Below are 12373 nucleotides of genomic sequence, written 5' to 3' on the forward strand. Positions count from 1 at the left end.
CTTTAATTCAGCAGGGGTTTTCCAGGCAGTTTTGCTCCACTGGACAGGGATCCATGGGCATAAGGGCAGCCACAGACAGGTTCTGCAGTCACTGCTGTAAATCCAACCCACCTTGCAGCAATGTGGGAATGAATTTAACCTCCATCCAGGTTGGAGGGGCATCATCAGTGTGCCCAGCTGAAAAGCAGGGGTGCAGGATTGGTACCTGTGCTCTGCCACTTCCTCTCCCGGGTGCCTGGGGATAGTTGTTGGGCTTGACCCTCACTGATCATGAGACCAGAAAGCAAATACAGCAATATTGACTTTACCTTTGTGTGTCCACGCTGTAATCTGCAGGCTTGGAAAAAAAATGTGGGGCTTCTGCTGGGAACCAGCAGTTGAGGAGACTCTGCTGCTGCCCTGAGGCATCTCGGGGGTGAGCAGCACCCAAAAGGGTTTGCTGAGACAAGGAAGGCCCTGGAGCAGTGCCACAGCCATGCTTTCCAGCTTGCCAGCCAGACAAAAAGCCTTGTCTTGTCTTACTCAGAAAGGATTTATTTTTGCTTGATTTTCCTGTGTTCTGGGAAGTTTAAAGGCTGCCATGTGCCTCTTGTGATACATAGCCCCCTGCACACAGGTGAAGCCACCCCACAGACAGCAGTTTGCCTCCTGGCTGGAAGTTGCATCACATCAGTTGTGGGGTGATGTGTTGCTGTGGACATGGGGGTCACTCACAGGGTGCTGGCAGCCTCCAGGGTCCAAACTTTGTGCCCAAGGCTGCTGGGACCCTCCATGACCATTCCCTTTGGATGCACATGCTTACACAGGGAGAACAGAGGTCCCACTGTTGTCCTGGCCCTTTAAAGGGACAAGGGACACAGACCCTCCGCCCCGAGGACAAGGAGAAGCAGAGCTCAAGGAAAAGCTTACTCAACACTTTTCCCAACCAGAAACAAGGAACAAAGCAAGAAGTGACCTCAGATGCCCCTGCAGCACAGATAGAAAGCACAGCAGCCCTGCCCCCCCTAATCCCCCCTCCCCAGCTGCTCCCTGCCCTCCTCCCTGTCTGCCTTGGGGCACCGGATGGGGAAAAGTCATGGCTTGGGGGACCCATGACCTCAGCTGCCATCGGGGCTGCAGCACCTGGTGCACACAGGGACAGCCCCACACCTCACGCTGTGGCTGGAAGTAGAGCAGGAAGATTTGGCACCTTTAAATCAAGCTCTGCCAGGGTTTTTCTGCCTCCAGCAGGAACAAAGGTGCTCCCTTCACCCTGGCACCAGCAGGCTCTTGTATTTCCAACTACCAGGCTGATAACAGAAGGATCAAGCAGCCAAGCTGACTAATTCAAGGCAAAAATCAGCCAAAACAGCCTTTAAAGCAGTACAGCACATGGGCCAGCTGGGATCCAGGGCTGCCAAATCTAGTGCACTCCGAGCTGCTACCCACACCACGAGCTCCAGCCTGACATCAAGACCCACAAAATGCACACCCTGAGCAAGCCTCATCTCTCCCCTCACTATGGAAGGCTCACTTTTCACTCAGTTCCTTCCCCCAGCCCCAACCAGACTGGCTCAGGCCCTGGCACTCACTCCTACCCCTCGAGGCATGAGGGCAGGGCAGCAACGTGCTGAGGGAGCAAAACAAGTTCAAGTGCCAGCAGCGACAGGCTGTGCAGCCAAGTAAGGAGAAAAGGGTGGGGGGAGGTGTTTGCAGCATCACCACAGCCCAGCCAGATCCTGCTCACGTACAAAACACACACGGACCGGTGAGTCACACTGGCACGTGATATCCTGCATCGCCAGCTCCTGCATTGGAAGCTGTGCTGTGCTCTGGTCCAGCCCCACTGATACCCCCAGCACCCCTCTGCCTTCTCCCCTCCACGCACGAAGAACAACCCAAGGAAAATAACCCACAGAGTTTTAAAAGGCTGCTCAAGTTTATTAGTTGCCACTGTACGGAGTTCAAGGTAATAAAACGTGTTACCAAGTCTGCTTAGTTACACCGGGAAAAGAGTAAAAAGGCTGGTGTGGAATCGTCAGGGTTTGCTGCACTTTTCCATCACGAGGCAGCAGCTTTGCCCTGGAGCAGCCAGCTACTCTACGGGGAGGGGGCTGTGCCCGCCGGATGCGGAGCAGCCGCCGACCCACTCACGGCTCACACGGAGGGCTCAGAGCTGGGCTCGCTGATGTGGCGCCTCCGTCCCGCGCCCGGGGCTGGCACCAGGCCACAAGTCATCGGTCCTGTTGTCACCCGCAGAGCTCCTGAGCTGCAGGACAGAGCAGAGAGAGGGTCAGGCTGGTGTTGACATGTGGTGTTATGCCTCTGTGCTGACTCCTGCAGCAAAGGGGTGGGTGCTCTGGGCACAGACACGGCCCATGGGGTCAGGATGCACCAAGGGGGATGCAGCAGGGATGTCCCCAACTGCCCTGGGTGCTGCACTGGTGCTCCCCCCGTGTCATCTCAAAACACTCACCTCTGTGGGCACTCCGACACAGTTGTCATGGTCGGGTGAGTCGTCTTCCCAAAGAAGAAGCTGGCCCACCACTGGCCGGGGTCAGACTTGGGCAGGTCTGGGGGACAGTGCATGCCAGGGAAAGTCCAGGTCAGTGCAACCCACGGCCACCCCACTCTCATCCCATGGGAGAGGCTGGGTCACCTCCAGTCAGATTTGCAGAGGAGGGGCTGTGAGCAGAGTCCCCCCCGAGCCAGGACAGGTGGCACTTACCCAGGGAGTGGGGGGTGACTTCCCCAGAGTACTCTGAGCTGCAGGAGCTGCTGCTGGATGTGGAGCTCAGGCGCCCTATGGAGAAATCATGGCCATCAGAACCACTGCTGCTCCTTGTTCTTGCCATCAGGAGCAAAGCACGGCCTCGGTGGGACTGTCCCTAGGTGACACGGCTCAGTCTCATCACTAGCTCACTCCAGTACTTGCCCAGGTTTAGTGCCAGGTCAATAAAAAACACTAGGAAGGGAATACCGATGAGATTCCAAGAGCAGGGACAGGAAAAACACCTGAACACCTCTGCAGGAGAACACCTGCAACCCCAAGGACATCATTTAGTGGCTTTGGAAGGTCTATGCAGATGACTTGAGGCCAGGAGGCTGCAGATTCCTGTGTTGTAGTCCAACGGCTACAAGCCTGTTGCTTGTTTCAGCTCAAGGGGAATCCTTTAACTCTCTCTGGTTTAAGCAATCCATTAAACCAGAAAGTCTCTGCCAGGAGAGGTACCAGTAGCAACCATTGCCCAGACTGGTTTTGCAGCTCATTTCTATAGCAACAGTGCAAGGTGAAGCCATCACCTCCCCTTCCCTACAACCTTAGCAACAAGTGAAGGTCTGAGATCCCTCAGCAGCTGGTACAGCTGGGCAGGGGCTGCAGGGCCCAAAGGAGGCTCTGGGCAGCAGGAGGGACACTGCTGACTGTCCCCTTTTCTCAGCAAAGGCTCACATGGTGCTCCAGCTGAAAGCACAGACCTGAGCTCAGCTCCATCTCTGCTGGAGCCACATCCCCCTAACCCCTGGCAGAGCCCCCAGCCTGCTCCTCCAACATCCTGAGACCACCCCAGCCCCCAGCCCGCCCTTACTTCTGCGGTAGTTGTGGGTGGCCATGAGCGAGCCGCTGGATGGGATGGATGCCATGGCTCTTGATCCTGGTTGTCGTGCAGATCTAAACCTGCGAGCACAGAGGCAGCTGTCAGCACCCCCCTGACCCACACCTGCACCCCAGAAACCTGCAAGGGTGTAAATGGAAACATCGTGGCTTCTGGAGAGATGGGACGTGCAGCCCCGTGCTGGCAACCGTGGTTGGTGCTCGCAGAGTTGCACAGGGATCAAATCCACAGAGCTCTAAGAACTACGTGCAACATAATTCCCTCGTACACAAGCGCCTTCCCAGAGCACAGCCCGGCACATCCGCACAGCCCGGCACATCCGCACAGCCCGGCACATCCGCACAGCCCCTTCCCGACCCCCCGCGGGTGTTTTTCTTGCAGGAATCCAACTCCCCTCCTTGTATCAACAGCTGGAGTTATGAAATCCCTGACGGATGTTGCATAAGGAGCAAAGAAATGTTCAGCTGGGGCACATACCGAGGGTGTTCCAGCACGAGTTTCCAGCCCCAGCCTGTCCTCAGCAGCCTCCCCATCACCCACAGCCGGGACAAGCCTGCCCACCCTTCACCTTTGTTGTGGTTCATTCCAGTTCTGAACTAGAGAGAACTGAACTTTCTCGTCCTTGCACAAAGCACCTTCCTGCCGGGAGCTGACTCTTCCCACAGTCTGACCCCCGCTTTTTCTTCAAGGAAGCTCAAAAAAAAAAAAAAAAAAAAAGGCTCAGGGAAGCCAAGGGTGCCAGATCCCAACAGCTGGAACTGCGTGGGGGACACCACCCGCGAGAAGCAACCTGGCCATCCTTAGCGGGGGACACTGAGGCACGGAGAAGTTTCACCCCAAAGCATCTGAGCGCCGACCCCTCTCGAAGAAAAACCCCCAGATCGCCACGGGCCGCCCCGTTTCCCCCCGCACCTGGGCTGGGCTGTGGGCGGCGGGGTCCGCTGGGGTCCGGCGGGGAGGGCGCTGGGGCCGCGGGGCCCGCGGTGCGGGGTCTGCGCTCCGCTCGGTGAGCCCGCACGGCCTGAGCCGCGGCGCTGCCGCTCCGCCCTTGAGCCGAGCTTAAATCCCCTCCGGCCGCGCCCTCCCGCGGGATCCGCCAATCGCCGTGGGGGCGTGGCCGGCCACACCCCTTCCCCGCGGGGGGGAGTGTCGCGATTGTCCACAGAACGGTGGCTGAAATCTGGTGTGGCATTAAAAAGCCTTCAAAACTGGAGTAAAAGTGAATAAATAAATATGGGTTTGTGGGGTTCTGAGCAGGCTGGGCTGTGTCCATTTTGGGGGAGAATGTTTTATTTCAGAGGAAAGAGCTTGAAGCAAGGCCAAAGTACAGCCCATACCACAGTCCAGCTCCTCCGTATTTGGGTACCAGTGCAGCATCATGTGCAGATGCTGTTCCATAAATCACTGGTGGTGCTGGGTGAGAGTCCAAGAGAGCCAAGGCAACGGATGTGTGTCTGAGGAAACGTATCCATGTAAGAGGAACACAGAAACTTCACAGAAGATTGCTTTCTGTATGGAGTGGAACTGGGGCTGAGAACAAAACACTCAGAGAGATGCCAGAGCCTTGCAGTGTCTCCACAAAGGCAGTTTGGTACGTGCTGTGTCTGAAGGGTTACTCATTTATTTTTTCCCCAAAAGCCACTCCAGAGCAGAGTAGCTCCTGTGGGCCACTCCTGTGGCCCAGCACACTGGGGGTTTGCAATAAAATTTTACACTTTCAGATGCAGCCGTGGGGAAACCATTTTTGGAAGGGGATGTTTTAGCTATTTTAAGGACTGGGGACAGGAGAGAGCCCATATCCCAGCCTGGGGTGGTTCTGGCACAATCTCTCCATACAACAAGGTTCATTCCTCTCCCAGCCCCCAATTTTTCCTATTAATCCTGAGTTATTCGTTAAGCACTGGGGCAAGGAGCCAGAACCAGGGGAGGCAGTGCTGGGTTGCTCCAGGTCATCAATCTCTCTGCCCAGCTCATGGGGCAGCAAAAGGTCCGAGCTATCCTTGGGACTGTGTTTCTCTCCGGGGTAGGAGCACCCTGGCATGGGGACATTCCAGGTGACCCATGTCCCCAGATGTCCCCGCCTTGCCCAAGAAGAAGGCACCACTGCTGCCACAGCCACTGGGGTGGATGCCACCCCTGTGCACAGCCCATGTGCACACTCCCAGGAAATCAGCTGGGATGGCTTCAGGAAGAGCCTTGGCACCACAAGTCTGTAAGCAAATTGTTTATTTTCAAATTCTCCCTCAGAGGTTTAAGAGCCAACACAAGTGCACACATGGTCCAGCTCGGGACCAAGTTCCTCCAGCCGTGCCTCAGTTTCCCCTTTGAGGATACTGACTCAGCGCTTTCTAGGGAAGGATTTGGCTGAAAGTTGTGGTGGACTTTGAATATACAAACACCAACAGGCACGTGGCTCTTTTCATTCCCAGCATTAGGATTTGCTTTTGTGCCGCATGACTGGGTTTGATTGGTGGTTTGTTTCCAAGGTCCTGGCACTCCCAGGCCATTCGCTCCCAGCCCTGCTGGCTGCACACCACGGAAAGCTCTAGGGCACAGGCTTGGGAGATTTTTCTGGCCCAGAAGGGAAAGACAGGAAGGCTAAAAATTTGATGCTTCAAACCTGAAAAGTCACTTTTGTTTTAGTGAAGCCAGTGTCATTTCCCAGGTTCCTCCTCAATTCCCAAGAGATGTATTCCTGCCATCCTCAGTTCCTCAAATAATGTACAGAGCAATAAGTGTGTATTGATATAAAGATTATATTCTCTAATGGAGTATATTCTCCCCAGTGGGTACAGGATGGCTGTGTACCCCACTGAGCCTAACCGGGCTAATTGCTTAAATTAATGATAGAGCAGAGATGAGCAACCCTGTCCCAGTCCCTCTGTGCAATGACACCACCCAAACCCATGTCTGGGGCTGCTTTTAAAGGATCAGTTCATTAAGCAGGTAGCACTGGGGCTGTGATGTTGCACCCATAGCCACAGGAGGTGAATCAGGGCTTTGCTGGTTCAGGGGGATCAGTCTCCAGCAAAACATGCCTTGCTCTGCTTTTCATCCCAAAATCAATTCCATTTTGCCTCAGTGAGGCAGTGGGAGAAGCATGACTGGGACAAAGCAGCTAGGGGGATTGATGGACCAGCCAGTCTGGTTTCCCAGCACAAAGCCTATTCTGGGTGTGTTGAGAAGACAAAGATATATTTTATTTGTATTGATCAGGAATCAGTGGTTTTAAAGCAAGCAGATGACAAGATTTGGATAGATTTTCTCTTTGTTTTTCCTCTAATTAGAGCCTCTGAGTGGACTGCAACTCTCCCCTCAGTTCTCTTTTCAGCAACGTTTCAGTGTTTTCTTTTTTTTTTTTTTAATCTCACTTTTGGCTTCTGGCAATTGGCTTTTGTTATCTGCCATTTGTGTGGGCTGTTGGGAAACAACCTTTTTGTGTCATTTTGTACTTGGCAGAAATTTCTGGAAGCCAGCAAAGGCTGCGGAACTGAAGGAGCTGCTGCTTCTGGACTCCCTCAGCACTCCTGGGCCACCACCAATGGATGTTTGCTAATGCTGGGGACGATGGGGCACCCCAGTCCCCAGCCAAAGAGGCTTCATGCTGCTACCAGATTCCCTCTAGGGATGTGACATCTCAATGGCTTCAGGAATTTGGTCCATAGTGAGAAAGTTGCTCAGCAGCCCCTTTCCCACCGTCCTGCACCGGATTGTGCAGGATTTCCTTCCTGGATAAGAAGGCAGCACTTGCTCCCAGCACAGCAGTACAATCACAGAATGGTTTGGGTTGGAAATAACATTAAATCTCATCTCATTCCACTCCCACTGCCATGGGCAGGGACATCTTCCACTAGTCCAGGTTGCTCCAAGCCCCATCGAACCTGGCCTTGAACACTTCCAGGTATGGAGCATTCACAGCTCCTCTGGGCAGCCTCTTCAGTAACACAGACTTGAGCTCTCTACAGTGCTACGGAGCCTGATCCTGCACCACCGAGGGCTTTCCCTGGTTCTCCCTCTGTTGTGGACCCCTTGCTGCAGAGGAGGGAGCAGGCAGGAGCTGCACTCAGACTTTGCCCTCCTTTTCTCCCTCCTCCCCTCTTTCTCCGCCTCCTCCTTCTCCTCCTCCTCCTTCTCCGCTGCATTTTCCCGGCTGAGTTACTCAGTGCCAGGTTTGGGATTAGGGCAGCATCCGCCCAGCGCAGGCAGCTGCTGCCACCTATGGATAATAAATATCCAAATTATTCACCCCAGATGCCACATTAGGGCCACCTCCTCTCACCTCCCCTGACAGGGTTGGAGCCAGAGCATCTGTGAAACCAAGCCCGTGGTCATGTTGTGACCTGACACAAAATGCCTGGGCACCTTTCCCTGCCTGTACGGGTTTAAATCAGAAAAGGGAATGTCCTGGAAATGCTTTCCTTAGGCACAATGCTTGAGCAGCATATTCTACCTGTCACTTGAAAATCATGCTCTGCCTTTCTGGGATATGTGCAGCAGTGACTCAAGTGCCACCCTGGCAGGAGAATAAACCAAAGCCAGATCTGGGGATGGCACATCCTGTGCCCACAGTGATGGGAGCAGCTCTGCTGTCTTCACCTGCAGTTCATGCCAAGGGCTCATTTCCCAGAAGGCACAGGGAATTGGCATCAGGACCCCCCAAAATTCTGACTCTGATCTGAAAATGCACGCATTGGTGAAAGAATTAAGTAGAGAGTCACAAACTGTCTGATTTGCCTATGCAAAAGGGACGTCTCCAATTTGGAAATGCCAGTGAAGAGAGATGACAGCTGTTCACTGTAATCCAGAGGTTTTTGGTGAACTTGGTCCCTCAAGTTCCCGGATTTTGGTCCCTCTGTTCCTCTGTAAAATTTGGAAAACCATCTTTCAGAAACCAGCAGCAACACTGAGCAGGATCCATCTCTGCAGAAAACTCTTAGACCAGCATCTCCTTTGTGGGACTGGGGGAGATGTCAACTACCAGTCACTACCATCATATGAAAACAAATTATTCCCTAAAATAAATCCTTGGACTTTGATGGGAGTTGATTCAGCAACAAGTTTTCTCATTAAGTTCCCTGATCCTCATTTCACCCTCTGGATGCATCCAGAGCTTATGCTGCTATCCAGGTATTCCCTTTAACACCTTTACTAAAGCCATTCAAAGATATGGGCAGCCAGGGTTCTTTTCACTCAGTGGCTGTGGCTTTACAGGAAAAGCCATCCCCGGGATTAATCAGGCTTTTCCTAAATGGGAGATGTGCAGAGCTGCCAAAACAAACACATCAATCTGTTGTAGCTTGATACAGCACCAGACAAGCTTTTTATAAACCCAGAGTGGTCCAGGAGCAGCCAGGCATCCTGCAAACAGCCCTAAACCACAGGGAAGAGGTGCCTTATCTCACTTGGGATTGACCTAGATTGGGGTCTGCCCCCTCCTCGGCACACAGGGAGATTTAAGGGATCAGCTTCTCACAGCCCCCACAGATGCTGCATTCAGGCACCAGAAATGTCAGTGTCCATGATGAGATTCATCAAAGTGGTGTTTTTCTCCTTCTCTGGTGGTAAAAGATATTTCAGAGCACGGAAATGTTCATCCTGGCTGCTTCCCAGAAGGGCAGTAGCTCAGGCTGAGCAGTTTTATCCTCCACAGCTTCGACCCTGCAACTCAGCCATTTGGTGGAAAAGGGGTTCCTGGAGGAGCATTCCCATGGCACACCTGGAGCCACGTGCTACCACCCACCCTCAGGATGAATGGGGGCAGTTTTCAAGGCCTTTAGGCATTGTCCCTTCAGCATTGCTGCCTCAGATCACTTTGGACACCCGATGGCTGTGGTTACACCAAAACCTCACTGGGCAGGTCCCAGCAGTGTGAGCATGATGGTGGGTCCTTGGGTGCAGCCTGCCTTGCATGAGATACACTGCTGATCCATCAGGGATGACACCAGACTCCATCCCCAGCTGGCCAAGTAGCTGGAGGGCTTGAACATCTTTTTATCACTTCCAGAGTTTATTTTTAAACCTGTGGCTCCAATTTAAAGGTATCAGAAGCATGCACTGAGTGCAGGACCTCAAAATACTCTCCTGCTCCTCCTTCCCCTGCCTTTCTGTCCCATCACTCCTGTCTTCATTTACCCTCTCCAGACCTACAACATGAGCATGAGCTGAAAATCCTGCTCACATTGAAAGTTCCATGAAATCTACTCGATTCCTGGAAGTGCTCAAGGCCTGGTTGGATGAGACTTTGAGCAACCTGGCCTAGTGGAAGGTGTCCCTGCCCACGGCATGGGGATTGGAATGAGAGGAGCTTTAAGGTCTCTTTCAACCCAAACCATTCTGTGACTCCCTAATTCTATCATCTTTTCCTATTTGTGCCTCGGGCCAGGACTGCTGCCAGGCAAACACACAGGGAGAGTCATGACACATCAATATGGGGACCTGGAAAGGTTGACCTCAAAGCCAACCCCAGGTAAACATGCCCTAGAAACCCCTGAGACGCTCAGAGGGAAATCCCATCCTGTCTTAACACCAGCTAATCTGGGGTTTAACTGAAATGGGAATGCCTGTTTTATGTGCACCGGCAGTCGGGATTCCCATGGGATGCATGTTGTACACACGGGGAGAGGATGGTCAGTGTCTTGGTGTTTTGAGCCTCCACTTTCAGTAGGCTGTAAATGCTGAAAGAACAGAGTCCAAAGCATCTGCAAAGCCTCCAAAGCTGGTGTGGAAGGAGCTGGAAGCCTTACCATCAGAAGAAGAAAACTTAATAGCATTCACTCTATCCACAAACTGCACTTTAGAGGACAATCTCTGCCCTACCCACCTTTGATCTGCTTTTCTGATGGCTGTTTCATGAGCCCAGCATGAGACCCTGCATTTCTTCCTTTCAAGGACTGCATCTCTATTGCTTTGCACAGGAAGAAGGAAGAAAATAGCAATTTACAGCTATTCCTGTGTCCAGCCTGAACTTTTCCCCAGTGAGAGCAGAGCTTCTGGAGTGACATCAGGGCTGGCATTCCTCATGGCTGCCATCTGCCCTGCCCAAAGCCTCACCTTCAGAGGAGACCTGATGCATTTTATAGCAACAAACCCACAAGTACTTAGGGAGCTGAACACGTTATTCCTGGGCAGAAACACCCCCAGTGCAAGGCAAATCCAGGCAGGCAGCCTGGGGTGTTCTCATCCCAGATCCATACAAATTAACAGCACTGTGGATTATTCACTCTCCCAGTCACATCGTGGGGGGCCTCTTTGGGAGAAAAAATAAATCCCAGTTATTTTTTCTGGGTAAATGAAAATTTTAGCATAGCTTAAAGCACCAAATCCCAGCCTGAGGTCTGTGGGCTGGGTGGGGTCGAGGTGATGATGAAAGGGGTAGGAGGTACCTGCCATGTATTTGTGCAGCCTGCCCATCCCTTCTGGGGGATGGGGCGCATTTCTATTTTCCTGAGTCACCCTAAATCATTTGGTCATGGTTTTTGGGGTGGGGGAATCAAGCCTAAATATGATGCACAGGAATTGTTTCAGCTGGGACCTGAATCTGGAACCAGATGGATGGAGACAAGGCGCTAAACTTCAACCGCCCTCAGATTCTTCTTGCTCAGGTCTCTGTTATTTTACATGGCTGAATATTTAAGGACAAATTGCCACTGTTTTTCAGGAGGGAAAATGATTGCACTCGGGCGTGACAGTGGGGCTTGGTGGTCCCCAGGGAGCACATGTGTTCAGTGGAACCCTTTTCCCCGGGCACCGGCCAGACCTGGGCTCAGAGCTGTGGCTTTAAGCTTCTCGGAGGCTGGGGGTAAAGTGGCTTAACAGAGCTGGGATTAGCCAGGTCTGACAGCCCTCTCTCCTACTCAGGTCCTGGACTATTTATAGCCTGATGGGCCGTCAGGCTCTATTTCAGTGCAGAAGAACAGTGCACTGCCCAGTTCTCTTTCTCCTGCCTGGGAAAAGGGGTGAAAATTACAATTCTCTTTACTGTAGAAGGAAAAGTAGGAGACTGGAGAGTTCCACCCCATGCTCACCTGGCCCAGCATCAGAAGGATTTGGATTTCTGTCATCCTCATCTTCACTGGCAAATGCAGCTGTTGCCCTGCTGAGGGCAGTTCCCAGGTTGTCTGCAGCTCTTGTGTAAAAAAGGAGGAGATTATTTATTGGAAAAGCAATAAGATATGGATAGAAAGAATAAGGGGTTTATATAACTCTCCCTCCCACACATTATCACACTCGCTGTCCATCTCCAGCACATTCAGACCTGTGATAACACTGCTACCCTATCCCAAAACAAGGCTGGGGCAATCCCTTTAAACGCTCTTAGACCCTTCTCCTTGGAAATTTCTTTTTATTTTTTCTGGCATTCAGTGCATATTATGTTGTGCAAGGAATGCTAAATAGAATTAAAAGATAGCTTTACTATCATACTTCTAAGATAATACCAATAAGCTATATTATTTTTTAAAGCCTCCCTTCCAGCATTAATGAGAGGTCAGGAACATTTTAATCTACATGATGTGTAAGTTTTTAACCCTCAGTCTAGGAAGGTAAGAGTACCTTCCTAAGGGTACCTGATTTAGAGGGTACCCCTCTCCTCCCAGCACCTGTGGGGGCATAGCCCTTCTGCACCACTGGCCCCACCAGGGGCAGAGCAAAGGATGTGGTATTTGGTGGCCCTGGGCCCCACTACAATCCTGGCCCTTCACCCCAAGCTGCCATAAGGGGTCCAAGCCTCACTAGACCAGCACTTCCATAATTTCCCCTGTTTTCCAAGAAGTTCTTCTTTT

The 12373-nt window shown here is 52.3% G+C and overlaps 1 protein-coding gene across 1 annotated transcript; it reads right to left on the reverse strand.

Annotated features, from left to right (window-relative positions):
• Positions 1–1899: 1899 nt before the first annotated feature.
• On the reverse strand, positions 1900–4642 carry PPDPF (pancreatic progenitor cell differentiation and proliferation factor). The gene is made up of 5 exons (XM_064674002.1): positions 4506–4642; positions 3567–3655; positions 2708–2782; positions 2456–2552; positions 1900–2248 (listed from the first exon to the last, which is right to left on the reverse strand). Exons 2-5 carry the CDS (start codon positions 3619–3621, stop codon positions 2137–2139), a joined length of 339 nt encoding a protein of 112 aa, XP_064530072.1. The 5' UTR covers positions 3622–3655; positions 4506–4642; the 3' UTR covers positions 1900–2136.
• Positions 4643–12373: the final 7731 nt, after the last annotated feature.

This window comes from Pseudopipra pipra, chromosome 17, assembly GCF_036250125.1.
Source record: "Pseudopipra pipra isolate bDixPip1 chromosome 17, bDixPip1.hap1, whole genome shotgun sequence".
In the NCBI taxonomy this organism is placed as follows: domain Eukaryota; kingdom Metazoa; phylum Chordata; class Aves; order Passeriformes; family Pipridae; genus Pseudopipra; species Pseudopipra pipra.

Excerpts from the sequence above, each read along its gene's own strand:
- PPDPF (XM_064674002.1), bottom strand. The coding sequence starts at position 3,621 with ATGGCATCCATCCCATCCAGCGGCTCGCTCATGGCCACCCACAACTAC. Across the intron at positions 2,783-3,566 it reads CACCCACAACTACCGCAGAA|GGCGCCTGAGCTCCACATCC; the intron begins GTAAGGGCGGGC and ends ATTTCTCCATAG. Across the intron at positions 2,553-2,707 it reads AGTCACCCCCCACTCCCTGG|ACCTGCCCAAGTCTGACCCC; the intron begins GTAAGTGCCACC and ends ACTGTCCCCCAG.